This window comes from Solanum tuberosum, unplaced genomic scaffold (genome assembly GCF_000226075.1).
Source record: "Solanum tuberosum cultivar DM 1-3 516 R44 unplaced genomic scaffold, SolTub_3.0 scf00008, whole genome shotgun sequence".
Classification (NCBI taxonomy): Eukaryota; Viridiplantae; Streptophyta; class Magnoliopsida; order Solanales; family Solanaceae; genus Solanum; species Solanum tuberosum.
In genome coordinates, this window is record NW_006238934.1 from 593,892 (window position 1) to 619,472 (window position 25,581).

Below are 25,581 nucleotides of genomic sequence, written 5' to 3' on the forward strand. Positions count from 1 at the left end.
AAATTTTATTAGTACCACATAAATTGAGAAAGAAGAAATAACCTTTATTATTTCAAAATTGCGTAAAAGATATTACAAATCATACAACAATAATTAGCAATTTAGAATGTTAAAAGACATAAAAAAAAAATTTTACCATAGTTAACAATAATTAAAAATTTAAACTATTTTAAATTAATATTAAAGTTTGATTAACTCTTTAATTTTGTCTTTGTCACATAAATTGAAACAAAAAATGATACATATTGGGCCCGTGCTAGCACAGGCTCCGATGTCTAGTATATATATAGATCTAGATGATAATTGTGCGCTTAATGATTTATACAAACATTCAAAGAGACTGAAACGTTGCCAGATTAAAATTAACTTATGTATTAGTTAAATGAAGGTTTTATATGAATAATTTAATTGATTCAATTGGCAAGCTAATATACTTTGCAAGGGGTGGAATAGAAGAATTTGAATTGAGGATTAGAGGTCTCTAATTGGTCTGTAATACAGAAAAAGCATATCTACGTGAGAAACCAAAAACCAAATAACTCAAATTTGATGAATCAGAAGACTATGAAGCTGCCATTTTTTGCTCTGCTCGAACTCAGAACTTTAGGGTCGAAGGTGAGGGATGCTTACAAAATGACTGTGAGATGAATGATGAGTTGAAATTGCAGAAATTCTACAATTTGTAATTTTTTAGTAATGAGATGCTTCCAATTGATGGTATTCTGCAGCTGGGATTCTGTGCCCTAACAATAATTGATTTCGGAATCCATGCTCTTCCTCATACTCTTGCCAATCTGGAATTCTTACCTGTTATGCCCTAATTGCAGTGTCATTCCAGTTGGACATTCAGTTTTGGACTGGTATTGTTTTCCCTCTCTCAATTCTCTTTCTCTCTCATTTTCTAACCCTAGCTAATTCTGCCATTTATGGAGTTGTACTATTTCCCTATCATTCCAAGGCATTGCAATCTGAATTTCGCACCCAAACACATTTGTGATTTCAGCTCTCCAGATCGTATGGATTTTGTGCAAAACACAAAATGCAGTTTGAGATATTGAGCATTTTACTTAGCAATTGGTACAACAAGAGCCTTAATACTGCTCATAGAAGAGCCCTAAAATGCTTCTTTTTTTTTTTTGGAGGAAGTTTGGCTAAGTTCATAACCTGGTTAAATTGGCTTTATTTTGACAAAGAGTTTTATTATTTTATCCTTTTTTTAATTCTCCGAAAATCTTTACTAAAACAAAACGCCTTAAAAGTTACAGGATTGTTTCTTAGAGAGATATTTGTGCCATTGGAGTACTGAATGCCACTCATTTTTTTTTGAATTATTGTATATGAATTTTAGTGGTCCATAAACAACTAGCAAAAGAAGACTTTGGTGCAAAGGAAGAAGACAAATTTGAGAAGGAGCAAACGCAACAATGGCCGACCCTGTAATTGGTGCTACTGTTCAGGTTGTGCTTGAGAAACTGCTTTCTCTCACCATTGAGGAGGCCAGAAGTTTAAGGAACTGCCAGAAAAATCTCAGAATGCTGACAAAATATGTATCCATCGATGCACAGGCTGTGGAACAATGGCTCAAGATGCTTGAGAGAATTGCTTAAGATGCTGAAAATATGTTTGATGAATTCACATATGAATCTCTCAAAGCACAAGTGATGAACATTTAAAACAGCCCAATGAGAAAGGTCAGGGGTTTCTTTTCTCATACTGCTTTTAAGAGCAAAATGTCTCGAAAAATAAAAAAACGTCAATGAAGAATTGACGTCTATCAATCAGTTAGCCAAAGACCTTGGTCTCCAATCACTGATAGTTCCGTCTCAGAAAATATTACCTATTCGAGAAACAGATTCCTTAGTGGTTGCTTCGGATGCCGTTGGTAGAGATAGCGATGTTGCTGAAATTAAGGAGAAGATGTTGAACATGAGAGAGGAAGTTGTTCTGTGCACCATTCCCGTAGTGGGCATGGGAGGTTTAGGGAAAACTACTATATTGCTAAGAGAATTTTCAATGATGAAGAGATAGAAAAACACTTTGAAAAGAGAGTTTGGATGTGTCTACCTGAAATGTCAGAGACTAAGAGCTTTCTTGAACAGATCCTCGAATCATTGACAGAGAGGAAACTTGAGGTCTCTTGGTATCACTTTTTTTCAGCCTCACAAGTAACAACTGGACTATGCCATCTTCTAAGTTGTTGGATCAGGAGAGCAAGTCCCAGAAGAGATGGCGGAGAACAATTCCTTCGTGTATTTGGTGGACAATATGGAAGAAAAGAAAAGGGAGGTGCTTTGAGGGCAGGTCTAACACTCTGCAAAAGATTAAATGGAATTGCATCGTAAATTTTCATTTTTGGTGTAAACTAGCAAATGTAGAAGATGAAGTTCAATTGGTAGATTTTTTTAGGCTATTTATAATTAGCCTTAGTTATGACTCTTTGTTGATAACTTTTTGGAGGTCTCCAGCATATCCTTAATGCTGAGGAATACAAATTACCAGTTTTCAAAAAAATTGATGATAGGAGTGTTTATTGCATTCTCATGATTTTGATTAAATTCCACCTAGTTTCCCTCTTTCGTTTGTTGTATCAATGTCTGACCCTTCCCCTCTTCCAACCTGTACTAAAGAAGAAGAAACTCAGTAGTTATATCTATTCAGGTTGTATCGTCAAGATAATAAATGGTATACATGGGAGGTGCCCTTTTTGAATTCTGTTCATGAGTTGCAGCTCAAATAAATTCTCACTGATTATTTTTATGAATTCAGCTATGAGGTTGCTGTCGTACAAAGACAAATTGGATGTGCCACCTCACTCTCTTGCTAGCCCAGTATTAAACTTGGGTCGAAGTATGCTCAAGAACAATTTTGATGGTTTTATTTTTCAGCTTCTTTTCTCATGAAAATGTTGTACTGTTTAACAGCGATGCTATTGTATCAGTCTCCGCTGCGAAGGACCTAGGACTTGAATGGAAATGGATTGACCAGTTTGAGGGGCATCCATCCATTAGGTTGAAGGATTCTCTATTCTGCTTATTGAACCAGAATTTCCATGTAAGCTTCTTCTAAATTGTTTGCATTGTTTTTGTTGCTCACTTCTCTGAGATGTGTTTTTCAGTGTCATGATTGGCAACGGAAATTGCATCTCATAAACTCGATCGTTTGCATTTATGTTTTTAATACATAAATGGTGATAGTTCAGGTAGGACAAAAGAAACAACCAGAAGTTGGGGTGTGACGCTGGAGAAAAAGTAGTAGTTCAGCGGTGTTTTAAATTTTTCATAAGCATCCCTTTTTTATCTTTGGTGGTCCTATTTTTGTTCACTAGCTTGATGAAGGATCTAAGGTGATAGTTGGTGAAAATGTATTGTTCACTTGCTGTAATAACATGATTTCTAATCTCAGGGTGCTGGAACATACATGTTTCAAATCGATGATGAGCATGTTATAGATACCACAAGGGCTGGAATCATTGCACATTTAATCAACCGTTTTTGTGAAGTACATAAAATCTTTCTTTACCTATTTCCCTTTTCCTTTGATGGTTTTATTCCTCTTGGGGTAAATTATTGTTTCCACACTAGCACCTGCATATTACATGAACAAAGATTCAGCGAGCTGTCATTTGTTATGTGCCTGAAAACAGAATTGTGGAACTGGTCTTGTTGTTTGGAATGGAAACTCGTGATATCTACGAGGACTGAGGAACTTAATTTCTTAAGCATTATTCAAAATCATAATGGAAAGTTTGCTGAACTTTTTAGTAATTTGGTAATGTTTTCCTTTGTTGGTTCTAAACTGCATTTTTTTCAACAAACAACTTCACTATGTTAATGCATAATAGGTCTCAAAGAGTTAAAATATGCAACAATATAGATTAGGAGGTAATCAGTTTAACTCTTTGAGATTAACCCTCATACTATAATTCTATTCGGAGTGTTAGTAATAGGAATGGGAATAGATTAAATAGCTAAACGGTTCTAACTGCCCAATATATGTCAACTACTAATTGGAAAGGGGCTGCCATTCATTAGAAAAAAAAAAAAAAACACAACCACCACCCAAAAAATATTTATTTAAAGAATGATTAGTTGTTAATCCACAAAAGCTATTCTTTATTCAAATTATTGTGTATGAATTGTTCTCTTTCTTTTAGTGGTGGCCAAACAACTAGCAAAAGAAGATTTCTGCAAGAACTTTGAGAAGACTTTGGTGTAGAAGAAGAAGAAGAAGACTTTGTGAAGGAGCATCACAACAATGGCCGATCCTGTAATTGGTGCTACAGTTCAAGTTGTGCTTGAGAAGCTGCTTTCTCTCACTTTTGAGGAGGCTAAAAGTTTAAGGAACTGCAAGAAAAATCTCAGAATGCTGACAAAATATGTATCCATGATCCAAGCTTTCATTCATGATGCTGAAAGACGACAAGTTGACGATCAGGCTGCGGAAGAATGGCTCAAGATGCTTGAGAGAGTTGCTGAGGATGCTGAAAACGTGTTTGACGTATACAGATATGAATCTCTCAAAGCACATGTGATGAACATTCGAACCAAACTAATGGAAAAGGTCCGTAACTTTTATTCTCATACTGCTTTTAAGTACAAAATGTCTCGAAAAATCAACAATATCACGAAAGAGATGAGGGCTATCAATCAGTTAGCCAACGACCTCGGTCTCCAATCACCGATGGTTCCTTCTCAGCAAATACTACCAATTCGAGAAACAGATTCCTTCGTAGTTGCTTCAGATGTTGTTGGTAGAGACAACGATGTTGCTGAAATTAAGGAGAAGATGTTGAACATGAGAGAGGAAGTTATTATGTCCACCATTCCTCTAGTTGGTATGGGGGGTTTAGGTAAAACAACTGTGGCTAAGAGAATTTTCAATGATGAACAAATCAAGCAAAACTTTGAAAAGAGGGTTTGGTTGTGTCTAGCTGAAATGTCAGAAACGAAGAGCTTTCTTGAACTAATCCTCGAATCATTGACAGAGAGGAAACTTGAGGTCCAAAGCAGGGATATAATAGTCAAGAAGCTTCGAGATGAATTGGGAGGAAAAAGGTATTTGCTTGTCTTAGATGATTTGTGGCGTGTTGACCCTACATTGTGGCATGAGTTCATGGACACTTTGAAGGGAATAAACACGTCAAGAGGAAACTGCATTCTTGTGACTACACGTATGAAACGAGTGGCATCCACAGTAGCATTAGATCATCATATGTTGGAAAGATTAGCGAGAGATCATTGTTGGTGCATTTTCAAACAAAGAGCATTTGTTGATGGGGAGGTTCCAGAAGAAATGGTGAGCATGGAAAACAGGATTGTTGAATTGTGTCAAGGTCTACCATTGGCTGCAAGTGTGTTGGGAGGCCTCTTACGATATAAGGAAATACATGAATGGCAAGCAATTCTTGATGGCAACCCCCTTGTTACTGGTGAAGCTGATAACGGGGAAAATAGCTTAAAGAAAATCTATAAAGAAAATCCTAAAACTCAGCTATGATTATCTACCATCTCCACATCTGAAGAAATGTTTTAGTTACTTTGCAATGTTTCCAAAAGATTTTGAGTTTGAGAAGGACCAACTAATCCAACTCTGGATGGCAGAAGGGTTTCTTCGTCCATGTCAAGAGACCACTGTGATGGAAGACGCCGGGAACAAGTTTTTCCAACTCTTGTTGCGAAATTCCTTGCTGCAAGATGTCAAGCTAGATGAGCACAACAATATAACACACTGTAAGATGCATGATCTTGTGCATGATTTGGCCAGAGATATATTGAAATCTAAATTATTTGATCCAAAGAGAGTTGGAGGAGAAAATCTTTCTCAAGTCCGATACTTTGGATGGGACTCACCAAGTGATCAAATAGAGAGGATAAATGAGCCAGGACGTTTGTGCACATTGTTCTGGAAAAGAAATCTATCTGAAGATATGTTGTTGAGCTTTCAGTTCTTGAGAGTTTTAAATTTGTCCAGGTCAGACATCAAGGAGTTGTCAGCCTCAATCAGCAAGCTAATATACTTAAGATATCTTGATCTCTCCTACAATAAGATCAGAGCCTTACCCAGCTCCATTTGCAAGCTCTACAATTTGCAAACTTTTAGAGCCAATAACTGTTTTTCACTCAGGAAGCTTCCAGTAGAAATGGCAAATATGATAAGTTTGAGACACATATATTGCAAGTATCATTACCAATCATGTACAGGTAAGGATCGGTTTCAGATGCCACTTAATATGGGGCAATTGACTAGTCTTCAGACGCTACAGTTTTTCTATGTAGGTTTAAAGAAAGGTCGTCGAATAGAAGAACTAGGTTGTTTGAAAAAACTTAGAGGTGAATTGACGATCGAACGTCTTCAATTAGTCGGAAATAAAGAAGAGGCTCGAACAACATATTTACAGGAGAAACCAAATATCTACAAGCTGGTGTATTCATGGTCCCGTGATGAATCAGAAGGCTGTGAGATCAATCATGAGCATGTGTTGGATGGTCTTCAACCACATCCGAACTTGAAAACCTTAGCAGTTGTGGACTATTTAGGGACTAAATTTCCTTCATGGTTCAGTGAAGAATTGCTACCAAATTTGGTCATGTTGAAATTAAGTGGTTGCAAAAGGTGCAAAGAAATTCCATCACTTGGCCAACTGAAGTTCCTTCAGCATCTTGAGCTGGTAGGATTCCTTGAATTGGAATGCATCGGACCTACATTTTATGGTGTTGAGATAATTGATAATGGATCAAGCAGCAATAATGGCAATATCCAAGCGTTCCTGTCATTGAAAGAACTAGTATTGAAGAATATGGCTAGCCTTATTGAGTGGAAGGGAGTTGAAGTTGGAGTAAGAATGTTTCCTAGGCTTGAGAAGTTGAGGATTAGTAACTGTCCCCTGTTAGAAAGTACTCCGAATCAATTTGAAATCCTATGTGAATTAGAGATTGTTGGAGTTGACAGTGAAATGCCATTGTTGAACTTGTGCAGCAACTTGACATCTCTTGTGAATCTTGTTGTTAGTAACGTGAAAGAGCTCATTTTTCTTCCCGATGAGATGCTACGCAACAATGTTTCTCTTCAACACCTATTGGTCTCACTCTGCGGAGAGTTTCGTGAATTGCCACAAAGCTTATACAATCTCCGTTCTCTTAAGAGCTTAGAAATTACCAGCTGCACCAATTTCAGTTCTTTTCCTGTTCCCAGTGGAGAGAGCTATTTGACTTCCCTCCAAAGTCTTGAGTTATCCAATTGTAATGGATTGACCAGTTTACCAAGTGGAATGCTAGAGCAATGCCGGTCTCTAGAGATTTTGACGGTCAGTTACTGTAACAACTTGGTTTCCTTGCCTTTACATGTGTGGGAAATGCCTTCACTTTCGTATTTGTGTTTATCAGAATGTCCCAAATTGGTTAGTGTACCCGCAGGGGGACTTCACCACCTCACTGGGTTACAGCATTTGGAAATTGGTCCTTTCTCAGAGACGGTGAATTTTGAGGCATTCCAATTGATTTTTAATGGCATTCAGCAGCTATCTTCCCTTCGTACATTGGAGGTATACGGACGTACGGATTGGGATTCTCTGCCCGATCAGCTTATGCAACTCTCTGCCCTAACGGAGATCGGAATAAATGATTTCGGAATCGAGGCTCTTCCTCATAGACTTGGCAACCTTACTTCTCTTGTAACATTAGATCTGGTGAGATGCAAACGGCTACAACATGTGGACTTCTCAGATGCCATGCCCAAGTTACGGTATCTGGAGATCCGTGATTGTCCATTGTTAGAAGCTCTGTCGGATGGGCTCGGCAACCTTGTTTCTTTGGAAGAGATAAGTTTATGTAACTGTGAAAAATGGAGCATCTGCCATCCAGAGATGCCATGCAACTCCTCACTAAATTATGGAACCTGCGAATTAGTGTCTGCCCACAGTTAGAAGAAAGTTGCACCAATCGGAGTGGCTCGAACTCCCAGTGGTCCAACATTTCCCATATTCCCATAATTGACCTAGGTGGGACAATAGTTCAGAACTTAAGTAAGTCTCTATTTCTCTTTCACTTTCTGAGTAAATTTTTTAAACATTATTTTGCACGAGTTCCTGCAAAGAAGTTCTGTATGTAATATAATACTTTTTCTTGCAATTATTTTGACATTAAAAAATGCAAAATTTATCAATCAATTGCATATGTGCTATGCTTTCAGCATTTTGCTTGTCCACTTGAACCGAATTGTTCTTCTTCTAATTCTTCGAGTATGGTATATCTTGATATGTTTTAATCATGAATTTTATGTTTTTTTCCTTATAGGTTACTAGTTCCAATGTCATGCTAGAAACGTTGCTGTGGTGATTCAAGCCAAATCCCATGAGCGGCAAGCAATAATGTGAGGTAAATTTTCATTTACAATTTATAGGCACTTCGTAATCTACTAGTTTATGAATAGATGACACACTTATCTCTACTTTCACTTCACAGGACAATTTCTCTGTTCATTAAAACTTTCGTGAATGAAGGACACTACTAGTTTAATTCAGTTTCTTGGAGCTAGTCCTCATTGCACACTCCTACAGGTTGTTGGTTATGGTTGTGAAAATCCATAACCAACAACTAGTTACGCGGAATCACTAGCTTTGCATCTAGCTATAAATGTAATATAATAGTAGTAATCTGAATCTAGCTTTGCATGTACAGTTCTATGATAATATATACTCTATGTTATTTCAGATTTCAGTTAATTGCTCCTAATTAGCAAAACTAGAAGATCCATTTAAGTTAAGTGATCACACTTCACACATGTCAATTTTAATTGTTAATTTTCTAACTTTTCCTTATCCTTGTAAATATGCTACTTGATTGCTTATTTCCAAATATTTTTAAAAGCCTACAGATGCCATAGATCGCAACACGAGTAGATTCTAGAGAGGATAAAGATATCAGCATATGTGAGATATTAAGTGTCTTAATTCCTGACAGCTTAGATAAAATCAGTGATACATCATTCAATGAATTTGTGGTTCATAGAGTCGTCAACTGGTATATGACAACAGTATTGTGCTTGTTTTTCTTTTGCACAGGAGAAAATTGAAGAAATTTGTCGTCAAAGGCCAGAAAGTATTGTCGAAGTTTCACCAAATAATGTACTTGGTATAGTACTCGGTCCCGAACACCTGAGCCGTGTTCGAGGGTTAGGCTTGGGTGTTGTTCCAATTATGGCATTCAAACAGACATCTAGGAGATTTAAGCATGTTGATGTGAGTTCATCTAGCGCTAGCGCTCCACCTCCAAAGTAGCAGCAATAGATGACGAGTATGAAATCACAATTGAATGCGCTACTTAGCTTATATCAAAAGAACATAGGGAATGTCCCCTCACTTATTTCCACCTCCTCCACAGGTATGACCATCATAAATATCTATGTTTTATATGTACTCTTTCTTAAGAATATATCTAAGAGTCTAACTCTATCTTTATGTACTCTTTAAGTTCTGTTTGGGCTATGATTATTTTTATTTTGCTAGGAATTTATTTATGTTTTGTAGTGTACTCTTAATAAAGTCCAATTTGCTTTGCAGTGCCTCTTTTTGAGGTTTAGATAATTTTTTAAAGTCAATATTAACTTTGTTGGCAGTAAGCAGCATTGCTTATGCTTATCTGTAGGCTGTGATGATATAGAGCTTATTGAGTTAATTGGATTTTGGTCAGCCCGAACCGAATCTTGGTAGGGAAAACTAAATTGTGTTGTAAGTGGTGTGACGAGTATTGGGACGAAATAGGTCCTAATTGAGTGGAAGGGATGTTAAGGATTCATTTAGTTTATCCAACTATAGATTGTTGTTGTTGATGTTGTATTCTATTCTGGTTTGCAGCTATGGTTCATTACCCGATTTTGTGACATATCTGAGCCTAGTTGATTACTCAACTGAGAATAATTCGTTGAGAATATGAATTACGCAGCATTTTGATGGGCAGTTTCTAGCAATAATTTGTATTGAGGCATAGTAGTTGTATGCTATCATGGTTTCCACTTTCCAGCCATGGTGGCATTCCTTCCTTACTCACCGGTAAATAGTCGTGTCTAGGCTGCCATGATAATTAGTTACTTGACCGATGAATAGAACCAAGTAACTTATGTTTTATATGTACTCTTATGTTAATATTGACTTAAAAGAATTCAATTTTAAAGAAAGTTTTTGGAAATTTCTTTCTGGAATAATTGGTGATTACAAAAATGGTATTTGAAAATCTTTTCGGTATGTAGGTGAGAAGTGTACTTATTACAAGAGAAATTTTTTCCAGAAATGTTTTCCAAGTTCATTGATATTTCTGTGCGAATACATATATTTTTGGAGTATGATCATCAATTTGCTTGTTAATTAATAAAAAAAAATTCCAGGCATCCGATACAGAAAGTGGGGCTCATTAGTCACCCATTGGACCAACCATCGATTAGAAATCTTTGGATGATGGACTAAGCATCAACTAGGAATCATTTTTAGGATCTTTTTTTTCGGATATTCTAGTTGAATGACACTTGAAATTACTATTTTGATGATGTAATTTTGGAGCTTTGATTAACACTTCAAAACAGTAGTAGTATTTTGATGATGTAATTCTGGAGTACTTTTGTTTAATGTGATGAATATTTTGCTCATTTGATCTTTTATGTTGTTTTAAAATTACTAACTGTAGAAATTTAAATATATAGGGTGCAATAAATAGGATATTAAGTATGGATTGACAAAATTAGAAAATATAATTATTACGGCGTCAGAATTGAACATTACGACATATGTTAACCGTTATATATGAATGACACAATTACGACGGGTGTAAACAATCGCTTTATCCAAAAAAAAATTGTCGCATTTTAAAAGGAATATTGCGATGGTTTTATATATGTATAACGGCGGTTTTGTGTAAATATTACGACGGTTTCGTAACAACTGCCATAATACGTTTGTGATAGGTGGGATTACAACATTTTCACAAAACGCCGTTTTAGTACATTGTGACGATTTGAAACCGCCGCATTACGTATAAATAACCGTCGCAATAACCCTGTTTTTTTTGTAGTGACTGTGATTAATCATTAAAGGTCGCAGACATGAATAAGATTTGCTGGTATGGAAAATGCAGTCAAAGAAATGAAATTTTTACGCCTGTTAGATTTAAGAAGTATTACTTATTAGTCTTTTCCACTATACCACAAAAAAAGAGGGGTTACTTACTAATATGTACAGGTAATAAAAATTATTTTCAATAAAATGGGCATCTATATCAATATTGTATAAATATTATTCAACAAAATGGGCATATATAATCGTGTATAATATGTACGGGCAACAAAAATTCTTTTTCTTCTACATTTCCCCCCTTCCTTTCATCTAGAATTTTCATCTAAAATAAATAAAAGTCTCAAAAGTCCCTAATAATTTCATCCCCCAACAAACATAGCTATACTTTAAATTTTACAACAATAACTAAAATGTAATTCTAAAATCCTATCTTCATTTTCTCTTTCACTTCCCTTGTTGGCAATTTCCCTTCGCCCTTTTCCTCTTTCATCTATGGCTAATATATAAATATGTTTTTTAATTTGATCTCAAGATATATATGTCTTTCAATTTTTGATGTGTACAAATAGACACTTAAATTTGTATAAAGTTGAACAAGTAGATACTCACATTCTACTTGTCATAATATATGTAGGACATCATGTAGGATACCGTGTAGGATACAAATTGTCACATAAGGGATCAAGTAGAATGTGTATGTCTACTTGTTCGATTCTATATAAGTTTAAGTGGCTACTAATACACACCCAAAATTGAAAGACATATATATCAAATGAGGCTAAATACGTTTATGTATAATGTTTTTTTTTTCTATAGACTCTTCCCCTCTTTCAAGATTTCTCAATCTTAATTTTCTATGTAACCCACAAATGTATCATACAGGACCTACCTTCATTAATTAATACCAAAAAAAGGACAGGGAACAACTATCATTTAATTTGAAAAAAAATCATTTAATAATGCAAGTCATCCACTACACTTTCCAAGGGCATGATAGAGAGGCTTGAGAAGGTAGACAATCCCTCAATAAATATTTAACAAGATGTGGAATTCAAACACACTTAAAATTCATAAGAATCGTACAAACATTTGTGGAGCATAGCAAAAAAATTTGATTTCAGCTCTCGTCATCTCATTCAATGCTACAACAAAAACTCGACTTGAGGTACTGCAAACAAAGAAAGAAGCATTTCATATCATCAAAACAAAATTTCATGAGTCCACAAGAAATTCTTGTTCAAAATCACATGCTAGATTGATACTGTCACTTTTCTATTTGAGTAAGGAATGAATATTGTTTCAGGTTAAATATCATTGATGAAACGTCATTAGGTGAATCCACACTACATTTATTTTCTCTAAATCTTCTTTATGGGTAAACATAAATATATTTTCTACGATTTTACATTGGTAATTTTGAGTTATATCTAAGAATTTAGTTATTTTCGAAGTTATAATTGTTTCTAAAAGTCTAGTGATTTTCAAAATTGTAATTAAATTGTATTTGAAGTTTATCTAGCTTATATCTAGGATCAAAATCTAAATTTATGACGATACAATATACATACATGGTGTACATATTCAAAAATAATAATTAAAAATGCAATAATACAAAGTGACAAGCCCTAAATTAATGTATCCAACAACATTGAGAAAGTGTCGATACATATAGATACTAAATTAAGCAAACAAATATATCAAAATTGATCGATCAGATCGAACGAAAACAATAGAACAAATTCAACGAATTTAAACAACAAATACAACTCAAAAACAGTCCCTATAAATTATAATTAGACAAAATATAGCTACTAATATAATAATTATAATCCAACCTATACCTAATAATGAAATTTCATCATATTTACATGGTTTAATTTGGCCACTCCTTAGTCCTTACCCTTTAATTATATAATCTACATTTTCTTAGAACTTTCGAGTTCAATCATTTCTGTTGCTCCTCATGTTCCATGTGATTAGCAATTAATTTGTCTGGTTCTGCGGTTGGCTAGACATCCTTTACGCCCACGGTTCCATTTCATATTAGTTGATTATATTAAAAATAGTTATCACATATTTCCTTCGTTCAATTTTACTTGTTCATTATACTAAAAATAGTTATTCAATAATATTTTTTTAGTTTGAAAAACTAATAAATAAATTACCATTTTGAGTCTATTTTACTCTTGCGAGAAAATGACATAAATAGTCTCTTAATTATAGGAGTAGGTCTAAAATGGTCCCTTAACTATACACTTAATGGATTTAGTCTTTTAACTGTTCAAAAGCTTATCAACTTTGGTCCCTTAACTATACACTTAACGATTTTAGTCCATTAACTATAAACTTACCGATTTTAGTCCTTTAAGTATTCAAAAACTTATCAAGGTCTTTGTCTTTTTTTTAATACAAATAGCTAAGGTTTATATTTACGAAAATTTTCGTGAAATTAAATATTTAACCCATTTTTTAAGTTGTTTCTCTATCCCTGCCAGTTTTTCTTCAAACTACTCTTATAAAAAGAACAATAATGTCAACGATTCAAAATAAAATTAATGAGGAAAGAAGATATAAGTCGTAATTTTATTCAATGGAGGATAAAATTAAGCATATATGACTTGAATCTGCACTTGAATATGCTAATCAGTGCGGATTTTATTTAATATACTCAAATTTCTTTACGTAAAATAAAATGAATAGAATAATAAAATTGATCTATTTAAAAAAAAATAAACAAACTCCGTTCAATGAAGTCGTTGGAGTACAAACTTTGGATTTAACAGGTAATAATCTTTTTCTTTTTATAATATAGTTTAACATATTCAAGTCATTAGTAGCAATAATATGCTTCATTTTTATCCTCTGTTGAATAAAATTATGACTTATATTTACTTTCCTCGTGAATTTTATTTTAAATCGTTGAGGTTAAGGTTCTTCGCATAAGGTTAATTTGAAGAAAAAGTAGCAAAGAGAGAGAAACAACAGAAAAAGTTGCTAAATAATTTAATTTCTCAAAATATAGATCCCGTTAATACAAACTTAAGTTATTTGTATTAAAAATAGACAAAAACCAAACGTAATAAGTTTTTGAATATTTAAAGGACTAAAATCGGAAAGTTTATAGTTAAGGACTAAAACCGGTAAGTGTATAGTTAAGGGACCAAAGCTGATAAGTTTTTGAATAGTTAAAAGATTAAATTTGTTAAGTGTATAGTTAAGGACCATTTTAGACATACTCATATAGTTAAGGGATTATTTATGTCATTCTCTCTTACTCTTGCTATTAAATATTATTCAATATCTAATACATTTTTCAAAGCATTAAATTTAACATATTTATCAAGTCAATAGAGTACAAGTATGGTTGGACAGAGAGATTATTAATTGTCAATCTTACTAAATTAAAAAAAATATTAATTAAATTTTTTTATGTTAACCTTGCAATTAATTTTTTTTTTAAAGTGTCTATTTACAAAATTCTCAAAAAAAAAATTTAAGACGTGAATTATTCTTAGATATTGTAGCAAATGAAAAGTGATTGAGTAATATGGATCGGATGGCGTACTTCTTTTTTTTTGTTCAACCAATAACGTGGTTAATTTGAATACGATTGCCTATTCTCCGCCTACCCTCTACTTTTTTAACAACAAAATATCAAAAGCTTTAAACATTGACCAATCACCCATTCGAATCTTCTATCTTCTGCGTAGAAGCTACGATTTGGTTCTTGATTTTTCTCATCATCGAGCAATTTCATTGCTTTGATGCAAAAACAAGAGGCATTTCCGGAGGGATTTGGTGCTGTTTTGGTCTCTGGGTTTAGTTATGCCAGAGATCTTACGTGAGGAGAGCAGTTCATCTTCACCAACCACCGCCGGCACCATCATCGGCGCCGGAGATTTCAAGCTTAACCTATTCGGGAAATACGAGGTCGGGAAGCTTCTGGGTTGTGGTGCTTTTGCAAAGGTTTATCATGCTAGGGATGTGAGGACGAGACAGAGCGTGGCGATTAAGACGGTAAGCAAGCAGAAGATATTGAAAGGTGGTTTCATGGAGCATGTTAAGAGGGAGATTTCTATCATGCGCAGGTTGCGTCATCCTCATATCGTGCGCCTTCATGAGGTGCTCGCGACGAAGACGAAGATCTATTACGTTATGGAATTCGCTAAAGGTGGAGAGCTGTTTACGAAAGTTAGCAAAGGGAGATTCAGCGAGGATCTCAGCCGGAGATATTTTCAGCAGTTGATCTCCGCCGTTGATTATTGTCATTCTCGTGGTGTGTATCATCGAGATCTGAAACTGGAGAATCTGTTGCTTGATGAAAATTGGGATCTCAAGGTCACCGATTTCGGTTTAAGCGCAGTGACGGATCAGATCCGACCCGACGGACTCCTCCATACGCTCTGCGGCACTCCGGCATATGTAGCTCCTGAAATTCTCGAGAAGAAAGGATACAACGGAGCTAAGGTGGATATATGGTCATGCGGCATCATCCTTTTTGTGCTCAACGCCGGTTATTTACCCTTCACCGATGCAAATCTAATGGCGATGTATCGGAAAATCTACAAAGGCGAATTCCGTTGCCCTAAATGGACCTCACACGGATTGAAACTGTTGCTAACCCGACTCCTCGACACGAATCCCGAGACTCGAATCTCCATTGAACAAATCAGAAACGATCCGTGGTTTCGGAAAGGTTACAAAGAGGTGAAATCGCATTTCGGTGATGAATTTGAGTTGAAAAATAGCTCCGATGTAAATCGCGACGGCAAATTTCTAAATGCGTTTCATATAATCTCGTTATCCTCAGGTGTTAATCTATCTGGATTGTTGAAATCTCTAGGAGGGAAAGAGACAGTGGATGTTGAAAGGTTTGTTTCAGCATCGTCACCGGAGAGAATAACACAGATGATTGAAGAGGTGGCGAAGGCTGAAGGAATGAGAGTCACCGGAAAAAATAGCGCCGGCGTGAGAGTTGAGGGGCAAAATGGGAAATTTGTTTTAGCAACGGAGATTAACCGGTTAACGGAGAAAGTGGTGATTGTAGAAGTTAAACGAAAGGAGATAGGAGCTGGACCTGATGGAGAAATATGGAAACTGAAATTTATGCCGCAGTTAAGTGAATTCTTTTTGTGAATTCTTTCGTGGTCCGAGTTGTTATTACAGTGTTCTCTATCGTAGAATTAGAATTCAGACTTCGTGCTACTCGTTATTTCTAGATAGCATAGGAAAAAAGAGATTTCGGAAGGGAGATACTCTAGTTGTTGAATAGCCCGACGAATGTGAATCGAGGTGAGTTGATGTTCAAACTAATTTCTGCACACGTGATTGGTTAAAGAACTTACTACATTTTTGCAAATAGGAATTCAAATTATCATGTCAGGTTTGGGCAAAACCTGTTGATATTATTATTGCTAAGAGTTAGGATAATGTATCATAATGTATTGTATTTGTGTACTCTCTGTATACATAAGATACAGAGAGGGCAAAATTACTGGGTTTTGTATATATTTTTATGACCCGGTAATCTGATTTTATGATTATCTCATTTTTCATAGTAAAATGATTATTGAGATAGCTTATTTTAATTTTCCTAATTGTTTGGTTTTGTATGACAGTTGGGATAGTTATTGTGTGATTAGAGAAGCATAATAAATCGATATGAATATTATGAATTGTCTCGTATAAAATGATTTATTATTGATACCTTCTCCTCAGTTCTTTCCTCCGTAATGGAGAAGGAAAAGGTAAGTGTGTCTTATAGAGAATGTGGTTAGAAATTTATAATAAAGTCCAACTACAAATATTGGGTTTCCAAATTAGCGTAGAAAGAAATGTTTTGTATACCCTTGTCCGAGGTGTCAAAAAAGGTCAAAAAATTACAATGTATATAAAGATCAAATTTTGATTTAATAAATATATATACAAGTATTAACATTTCTAGACACAAGTTGAAGATTAGTCTAGTGGTTAAAGGTTGCGAAAATTTCTTCAAGTTCTAGCTTTGCTTAATGAAAATCATCCCTCCGCTGCTATATCATTGTATGTCTAGCCTCATAATTATTATTTTTATTACAACCATTGACAACCCTTAATGAAAATCCAACCTTTCTAAAAAAGTTGAGGTATTTCAAATTATTTTGTGAATACAAACAAAATGAAATTATTTCAATTTAATCGTTTGACGTAACCAAAATTGAGTTTAAATTTAAAAGACATTTCTGGATTTTTCAAATCAAGGAAGAGTGGAATTTAGAAAGGATTAATTTGCAACTTTCATGCAACTATACAAGGGGATTTAATGAAATTTTGTCAAGTAAAACTGAATTATTTTAGTGTGTGACAATCTATTTTGATTATATGTGCTGTAGGCAACCTGCAATACGAATTGAGGACGGGTTATTAAATCCCCCTCGCAAAATCACAGCCCTTAATATATTCATACGAAAAATAATTTTTGACCTATATACTACATAACGAACACCTGCGCAATCATAAGCTTTCATAGAAATTAAGAACGTAGTCGTAAGTTTTATTAAGTTGAGCTTCTTCCATGAAATATCATTGTATATAAACAAGTGATAAAGTTTGCACTTCAAGTAAAACACATTATACACAAACTGAAAGATGGTAATCCAATTGTTAACATACAAAGCATACCAAGCTGGGCTCAATAACCTGTATTCACTTAAGAGGCAGAATGCAATGAAGTTTGCATCTCTGGCAATGCTTCCTCTTTATCAACAGCAGGCTGACAGGCATGCACAATAGTACATACATCATTTTTCTCCAGAAAATGTTCCGCGTTAATGAGGATCACTGGTGCATATTCAAAGACCATTTTCTTGCACTGCAGAAAATCGTGAGGCAGAAACATCAGTACAGCTACCAAACAGCCTTGATCCTTCCACATATTACAGAAGTATTGAAAGTAATATAATAATAACCTAGCAATTACTCATCGAAATAATCATTTTCAGAGAGAAATCAACGCTTGTAATCAAGTGTAAAATGGATCACTAGAAAATTTTTGCAATCTAGCTCCTTAATGAGGAAGAAACATTTATTGTCGTTCAAGCATTTCATTTCTTTCGACAGTTCAGTGTGGTGACACGTGGGATTGGAGAAGTTTTTTAAGGACGCCAAAGGTCCAAACCAAGTACCAATAGTTGTTTAGAACTAAAACAAAAGAGTTACCCGAGACGGAATTAGGTAAGTATGAGCAAGCACTAAGGTACAGCTATGATGGTAAGATTAGTTTCAGAGGGTATTTACCTTATTGGCATATTTTTCAACAGATCCACATGCCTTCAAGAGAATTGCAAGTATGTCTAACTGAAAGTAGACAAGAAGCAAATGAGTTTAGTGAATATATTCTGTCGCAATAAGAACTACATACTGTCACTTACCAAATTAAATAAGGTAAAAATAAACTATTTACTGTCTCCATACACATCTATGGGTTAATGACATTTTTTCATAAGGAGTATAAACGAAATAAAATATCCGACCAGCCAGATCCTAACCAGTAAATTTTATGATATTTTTAGGTATAACAAGTTATTTAGTCATTTTAGTTACTAACGGTACTCAATAATTTATCTCCAGGGTATCACACCCAAGGGCATAATCTGGTGATTAAAGAGGTGGAACGAAAACCATGAGAATCGGGATTCGAATCCTAGTAGACGCAAAATCCATTAGGAGATCTCATTCTATCTACCTAAGTTTTTGTGGGCTGAGTTAATCGGTACCTGTGCTATTAAGAGGAAGTAGGTACCTGATGGGCTAGTCGAGGTGCGTGCAACTTAACCTACAGTCCAAAACACCACCACAATACAGATAGACACACAAGCACTCACACATATCTATAATCTATTATATATAAATATATATGTATCCTATATGAATAACTTGCAACTAAAAAAAAGGCCGAACATTTTTCACGCATCCACAAAGTTGAGAAAGTAGGATTTTTTTAAATGTTGTTAAATACAAGTAGAAAGACATGTGTACCTTATCAACAAACATGTACATAATTAGTAATATTATGTAGCTTCCTACACATTATGAAGTATTCTAAACGAGGTATCATTATCTGCAACACATTTGCAAAAAAATTTCAAGTTCATGCTAACACACCCATGTTGGTTGTCTTTTCAAGATACAACATTAGTGGTACACATTTGAAATTTAAATTGACATTTTCTTATGGAGTTTTAGAGAATCAGATTAACCACCTAGCCTTTGCAATAAGGCAGACTTTTTAAGTAATTGTAAGTGGACCCTAACCCTAAAACATGGTTCCTTTATTCTTTTTCTCTATAGTTCGGCATAAAATGTATATAACGAAAGACAAGAGTACCTGAGTGTCAGGATCTTTCAGTTTTGATAGTGCCTCTTCAACCACTTGATGACATACGTCACAGCCATTTGGGGAGAACTGTTGAGAGATGGAAACCACTTTCCGACAAAGGTCAACCTTTTGGCAAATGTCATCAGGTTTTATAGTGGAGATCTCTGAGAAGAAGAGATGAGCATATTGATCCACCATGGCAGTGCACTACAAGAAAATAAGAGAAGTTCACTTGCAAATTAATGTAGCAAGAGACAGAAAAAATCATATCAATGTTGTTGCATGTAGATCCTAAAGATATCAAGATATTGCTATAGCTTTGCTTAAAGCACATTTAACTTAAACCTTAAAGTTAGCGCAATACAGGCTGAGCACTTCGCCTCACTTATAAGGCGCCTTCCTACAGGTGCCAAAGTGTCAAGGCATCACCTAATTGCTAATGAACTCTGATACTAAACATCAAATATAGACAGCAAAGTGATGCATTTATCGCAAATGTATGCATGTGTGTAATTAGGAATTATTAACAATTTAGTAGCACTCGCTCCATTTTTTATTTGTGCATGAAGCACCACCGAAAACTGACAAGTTTTTAATGCTTTTGCCTTTGATATTGCAAGCTATTATTAATCTTTTCATAAACAGTCACATAAAGCCCCACAGAAAACAATCTACCCCAGGCTCTATGGATAAGATCAAAAGACACACTCCACTAGTTTATCATTTCTCTTCATCCAAACAGGGGTAATCTAGGTCATTCTGGATTTCAAAAGAAGCCAAATTGTATCCAAAATAAAATGGGATACTTTAAGAAACAATCTATTTAAAATCTGTATGATGAACTATACTCGTAAAGAAAACATAAAGGAACATGGGAAGCAGGTTTCAGGTACAAATCCTTGCAGAGATAAAAAATACTAGGCGATTCCTTCCCATTTGTCCTACCCTTGGTGGACAAAGTTACTTGGTACCTATTGTTGATGGGAGGCGGAAGATATCTCGTGAAACTAATCAAGGTGCGCGAAATCTGGCCCAAACACCACGGTTACCAAAAAAATAATGAGAAGCAGGCTCAGTGTGTGCTGTCTGTGACTTGCTTTTAACCCATAATCAGAGTGGGTCTCCAGTTTCTTTCTATATTGTAAACAAGATAATTGATATCATAAATATTGAGTTAAAACATTTAAGGATGTCTCAAATAGAATAACCCTATTGGATGAAACAGATAAGAATATTAAAAGAAGACTTCTGCTATCTTCATGAGTGTGCATAACGCATTACATTTAGAAAATCATTTAGATGGGCATGCAGTAAGTTAATCATTTAGACAAAAATAATTTAATGGTCACAAGATGGGCATTTAAGTCAAATCACAAGTACCTCCTCCTTGTATATTGGCATCTTCGAACACGTCATGAGAAGTACTTCAAGTATCTTTGCCTGGGTCTGCTTATTAGAAAGGTAATCAAGAGCAGTAGCAGTATATTCTTCACACAATGTGCATAATCCTTTACTGTTGCTGACATCTTTCAGAGGCTGAAGTTGTTTCTGTGCCTGTAGGTTACTTGTCCACAATGCTATTGCAAGAAAGCCAAGATTAATGTGTTTTCCATATTTAAGTTTTGATTCAAGTACTCCTTAATCAATCAAGTGAAAATAAATGACTTCACATAAATATAAGATGATAGCATCTGCTACAGGAGAATATAGTTAAAACATCAGTTAGGCTAGTAAGCATGAGTATAAGAATTCGACCACAAAAGAGTAATAGGATGGAGAAATCAGCGACATGCCCATCCAAAAAAATCTTGATCATGGAGGATAAACAGACAATAAATCCATGTAGGAGTAGCTACTTGAAGAACTTGCAAGTAAGCATCCTATTCAAAATTCAACAGGATAACTTTTCACCCAAGGTTTCTCAAATCATCAAGAATCCTTTATTTAAAGAGAACATACATTGTCGGTGCCCCATTTTTTTGGAGTAAACTGTTATTATGACCTAGACTACCACAATCCAATAAAATGAAAAACTTGACCATCCAATTTTGTATTTCCAGAGTTTATTTTTCTATATAATCAAACAGGACATATTTGACAATATATCCACACACAAAAAGGGAACTTGATGTTTATATCATTATAAGTCGTATGAGGCATCACATTTTTCCAGTGAATGTTTGCTAACCCATCCTAAACAGAAGGAACAAACAAACCCAATTGAGTTGAAAACAAAGAAGAACCATGTGGCACATAAATAGATGGTACTTCCTCATGAGACGGGTTGGTTGGTAATAGGTGCAGAAGAAAGGAGAAGAAAGATCTTCGGCTTAGAGCAACATTAATGTTGCAGTTTAAATTTAGAGGCTTGAGGAAGAAAAACTGGAAGAGAATCATTATTCATTGCTGTAAGAGTTTTTAAGAACTGAAAATTAGTCGATGAATAAACTGCAAGCAAATTCAAAGCTTAGCTTATGATATGCTTTCATTAACAAAAAATCACAAACTTTCGTAAGACATCTATCCTGGAAAATCAAAGAGGTTCTCATTAATCATAAGTAGGGTACTGACCATAGAAGGACACTGTTCGCCAAATTTGTAAGTTTTGTGGCTGCACAATTACTATTTAGCAGAGTCATCATTTTCCTATGTGTGTGTGATTTAAGGGTATCCTATCACTTCACAGTCCATATTACAAAAATCATATCCCAACACAATACTAAATCCCATGGGAACTGGTAACACAAGAATAGGAGAAGTACCTGAAACATCCTCGGTTTCTATAATAAGGAGGTCAGGGGCAGCTAATTCTCTAGCTGTACAACAAACAGCACCGAGTAGTACAAGAAACAGGCAGACCTTGACATCCATGCTGCCAAGTGAAACAATCAGTCTAGATTCAAGAAAAACAATAATAAAGTACAAAAAAGAGAGTCAACAAAAGATATGCTAATATTAATCAATCAATCGATCAACAATGCCTCAATCCCAAATTAGTGACCGATCAAACAATCTAACTTTCATTTGAATATTTGACTGTCATATCAATCAACTACCCCTCAATCCCAAATTAGTGACGGATCAAACGATCTAACTTTCACTTGAATATTTGACTGGCATATCAATCAATTATGCCTCAACCCAAATTAGTGACCGATCAAACAATCTACCTTTCGCTTTGAATATTTGACAGTCGTATCAATTAATTACACTTCAATCCCAAACAATCTAACGTTCACTTGAATATTTGACAGTCATATCAATCAATTACACTCAATAGCCTCAATCCCAAACTAGTATCTGATCAAAATTCCAACCTAGCTTAAATATTTGACGGTCATGTCCAAAATAAAACTACAGTCCCAATAAGCTTAAACTACTACAATTCTCAACTCCAATAAGGTTTCAATTCCTCCTTACCTCAAAAAGTTTTTATCTTTTTTTTAATTTACCAACTAGATTTCAATCAAACAAAAACCCAATATATTACAACTTTAATCAAAACCCAGATCAATTAAAAAAAGGGCGTCAGTCCACTACAATTCTCAACTCCAATAAGCTTTAGATTCCTCCTCACCTCAAAAAGTTTTCATCTTTTTGAATTTACCAACTGACTGAACCAACCCCACACCCCATCCCAGTAAAAAAAAGTCAACCTACTTAATTCAATCAAACAAAAAACACAATATATTACAATTTTAATCAAAACCTAGATCGATTAAAGCAAAAGGGGTGTCAAAGATAAGAACAAAACTCGAAAAAGGAAAAAAAAAAACATCAAAGATAATGTCTATACAGATACAGAAAGAGAAATCAGAAGAAAAAATAAGAATTAAATCGAAAAAATTATATACCTAATGATGATGAATGATAGAAGAATGTTTACCTGGAAAAAAAGGGGAAGAATTTTGAGAGTAAATGACAAATAGAGGAAGTAGTACAAAGGCTCTTTCTTCAAGCAAAGAGCAGATCTGCCCCTTTCTTGTAGGCAATTATTTTTTGGCTTAATTGAGAATTTCTATTAGGAGTTGATCTCCTGCACCTGCTATAATTTGTATCCTTATCCAACCGGATTTTTATAATTTTTTATAGATATGTTTTTAAATAGAGGTAATGAGTGAAAGAAAAAAATAATTGGAGGTCAAAAGTCTTTTTTTTTTTAAAAGTGTTTGGTCAAATTTTTGGAGAAAATAACTATTTTTAAAGAGAAGTAGAATTTGTTTTTGAGAAACTAAAAAAATGTAGTAGTAGTAGTTTTTCCAAAAATATTTATTGAAAAGCATTTTTGAGAAAAATACACTTCGAAATATTTTTTAAAAGCTTGGCTAAATATTTAATTATTGCTCAAAAGTGTTTGGAAATTTTTATTATGATTATATTATTAAATAGAAACTATTTCTCACTAAAAGTATTTTTTTTAAGAAAAAATAATTTATCAAAATAAGTTGATTTTAGAAGTTTGGTCAAACAGACATTTGGTATGTTGGATAAGTATATAATTTTGGATAAAAATCTAATATTGTATTATCTCTTATATTCGGTTGCTAATTTTGAAATAAACTATATCACAATTAGTAATTACTAATTAATATTACGATAAGTTATCTCTATGATGAATTGAATATTAGTATCAAAACTAATATCATATATCATATATATATGGTGATTCTGGGCCTTTTTTTGGCCATATAATTATGGACAAATTACAGAAATCAAATACTTTTAAGGTAAAATTACAATTTATCTCTTAAAAGTTTATAATTACAGAAATCCCTCAAACGGATATAATAATATAAGCGTTGATACATTAATCTGATGCGCGAGATACAATAATATAAGCGTTGATATATGTGCGAGATACAATAATATAAGCGCTGATACATTAATCTGATGCGCGAGATACAATAATATAAGCGCTGATACACTAATCTGATGCGCCAAAATGAGGGATTTTGGAGATTTGTAAAATTTATAGGGGATAATGGTAATAAGTAACTAAAAGGTGGGATTTCTGTAATTTTTCTTATATATTATAGATATATACTACCTTAAAAGCATGAACTCCTAAACTTAATGTTGAATTACTATAATACCCCCAATTAAAAATACTCAATTTGTTTTATTTATTAATTTAATTATTTGTATTATATTAAAATTAGATACCCTTTCATATTAAAGAATTGTGATTTTCTCAAAGAGATGTTACTTTTCCAAAGGGTTGCAATTTTTTTGACGGGTTTTGATATTTTTGATGAGTTGTGACTTTTCCGAAGGGTTGTACTTTTTCCGATGAGTTGTGACTTTTGAAAAAGGTAGTGATTTTTCAGATGAGCAGTGACTTTTTCGAAAGGTTGTAACTTTTCTGATAAGGAACAATTAGCACCTATTAAACCTACTATTTGTTAGCTATAAATAGAGGGTTTCCTCTCACTTTTAAACTATGATTTTTTTAAAGTTTTCTACTCTTCTTCTTCTTAAAAAATCTCAGGGTTATTTGCAACAATTGATTAAGTTCAAAATTCAACGAAATTCAAGGTACCACATAAGAAAGAGTTGGTGAACAAATTTGTAGCAAATCATTCATAAATTCACACTCGTATTTTTTCTTACGATTTCCATGAGTTAACAGTGACAAAAATTTGTGGGAAAGACAATAATAATAAACAAATATGAATAAAGTCACATGATTTTAGTAAGATATTTCTTCTTTGGTTTTTTATTTTTATTTTTTTACCCTCAAATGAAGCAGTTTCTTTCTGATTGCTAAAACAACAAGCATCAACGTAGTCCATTGAATCATTAGTTTTGATGTTAAATCCACTATTTCAAAAATAGATTTTCACTTTTACTTATAATATGATAATATAGAAATTATAATAATTATTTTTTAATAGAAATGTAAGTAAAAATGAACAAAGAAAGTAAAGTGTTGGTGACAAGAGATTTTAATCAAATGGAACTCTATAGTGAATATAGCATTAACATATATTTTCGTCTTCCTTCTTCATTGGCTATGTATCATTTCATATTTTTTTTCCTATTATTCTGTGTTCATTTTAATTTGAGAAAATTTTATGTCACAATATGCACTCATTGATAGCTATATAAAAATAGATAAGAAAATAGTGATTGACCATAAAATAATTTTAAATCAAATTAAAGATTC

General features: G+C 34.0%; 4 protein-coding genes across 5 annotated transcripts in view; 3 read left to right on the forward strand and 1 right to left on the reverse strand.

Moving 5' to 3' along the window:
* The first annotated feature begins 3,408 nt into the window (after positions 1-3,408).
* LOC107061316 (putative disease resistance protein RGA1) lies at positions 3,409-5,496 on the forward strand. The gene is made up of 2 exons (XM_015310368.1): positions 3,409-3,498; positions 4,154-5,496. The coding sequence occupies exon 2, from the start codon at positions 4,255-4,257 to the stop codon at positions 5,494-5,496; it is 1,242 nt and encodes a 413-aa protein (XP_015165854.1). The 5' UTR covers positions 3,409-3,498; positions 4,154-4,254.
* LOC107060838 (putative disease resistance protein RGA3) lies at positions 5,474-7,982 on the forward strand. Its single transcript, XM_015309246.1, has 2 exons — positions 5,474-7,303; positions 7,413-7,982. Exons 1-2 carry the CDS (start codon positions 5,543-5,545, stop codon positions 7,473-7,475), a joined length of 1,824 nt encoding a protein of 607 aa, XP_015164732.1. The 5' UTR covers positions 5,474-5,542; the 3' UTR covers positions 7,476-7,982.
* A 6,599-nt stretch (positions 7,983-14,581) lies between these two features.
* Positions 14,582-16,697, forward strand: LOC102600074 (CBL-interacting serine/threonine-protein kinase 14-like). Its single transcript, XM_006338896.2, has one exon. It carries the CDS (start codon positions 14,885-14,887, stop codon positions 16,193-16,195), a length of 1,311 nt encoding a protein of 436 aa, XP_006338958.1. The 5' UTR covers positions 14,582-14,884; the 3' UTR covers positions 16,196-16,697.
* Positions 16,698-17,566: 869 nt separating this feature from the next.
* The window catches only part of LOC102600401 (prosaposin-like), a 15,002-nt gene continuing 6,987 nt past the window's right edge, over positions 17,567-25,581 (reverse strand). Inside the window, exons 1-6 of one of the 2 annotated variants that reach the window (XM_006338900.2) lie at positions 23,302-23,474; positions 22,178-22,287; positions 20,796-20,992; positions 19,425-19,622; positions 18,335-18,394; positions 17,567-17,909 (exon numbers count right to left, since the gene is read on the reverse strand). In XM_006338900.2, the coding sequence (XP_006338962.1) occupies positions 17,748-17,909; positions 18,335-18,394; positions 19,425-19,622; positions 20,796-20,992; positions 22,178-22,286 (726 nt within the window). In that variant the 5' untranslated portion in view covers position 22,287; positions 23,302-23,474 and the 3' untranslated portion in view covers positions 17,567-17,747. Of the gene's footprint in view, positions 17,910-18,334; positions 18,395-19,424; positions 19,623-20,795; positions 20,993-22,177; positions 22,288-23,301; positions 23,475-25,581 lie in introns of those variants that run through there. The other variant, XM_006338899.2, reaches the window with a different exon arrangement.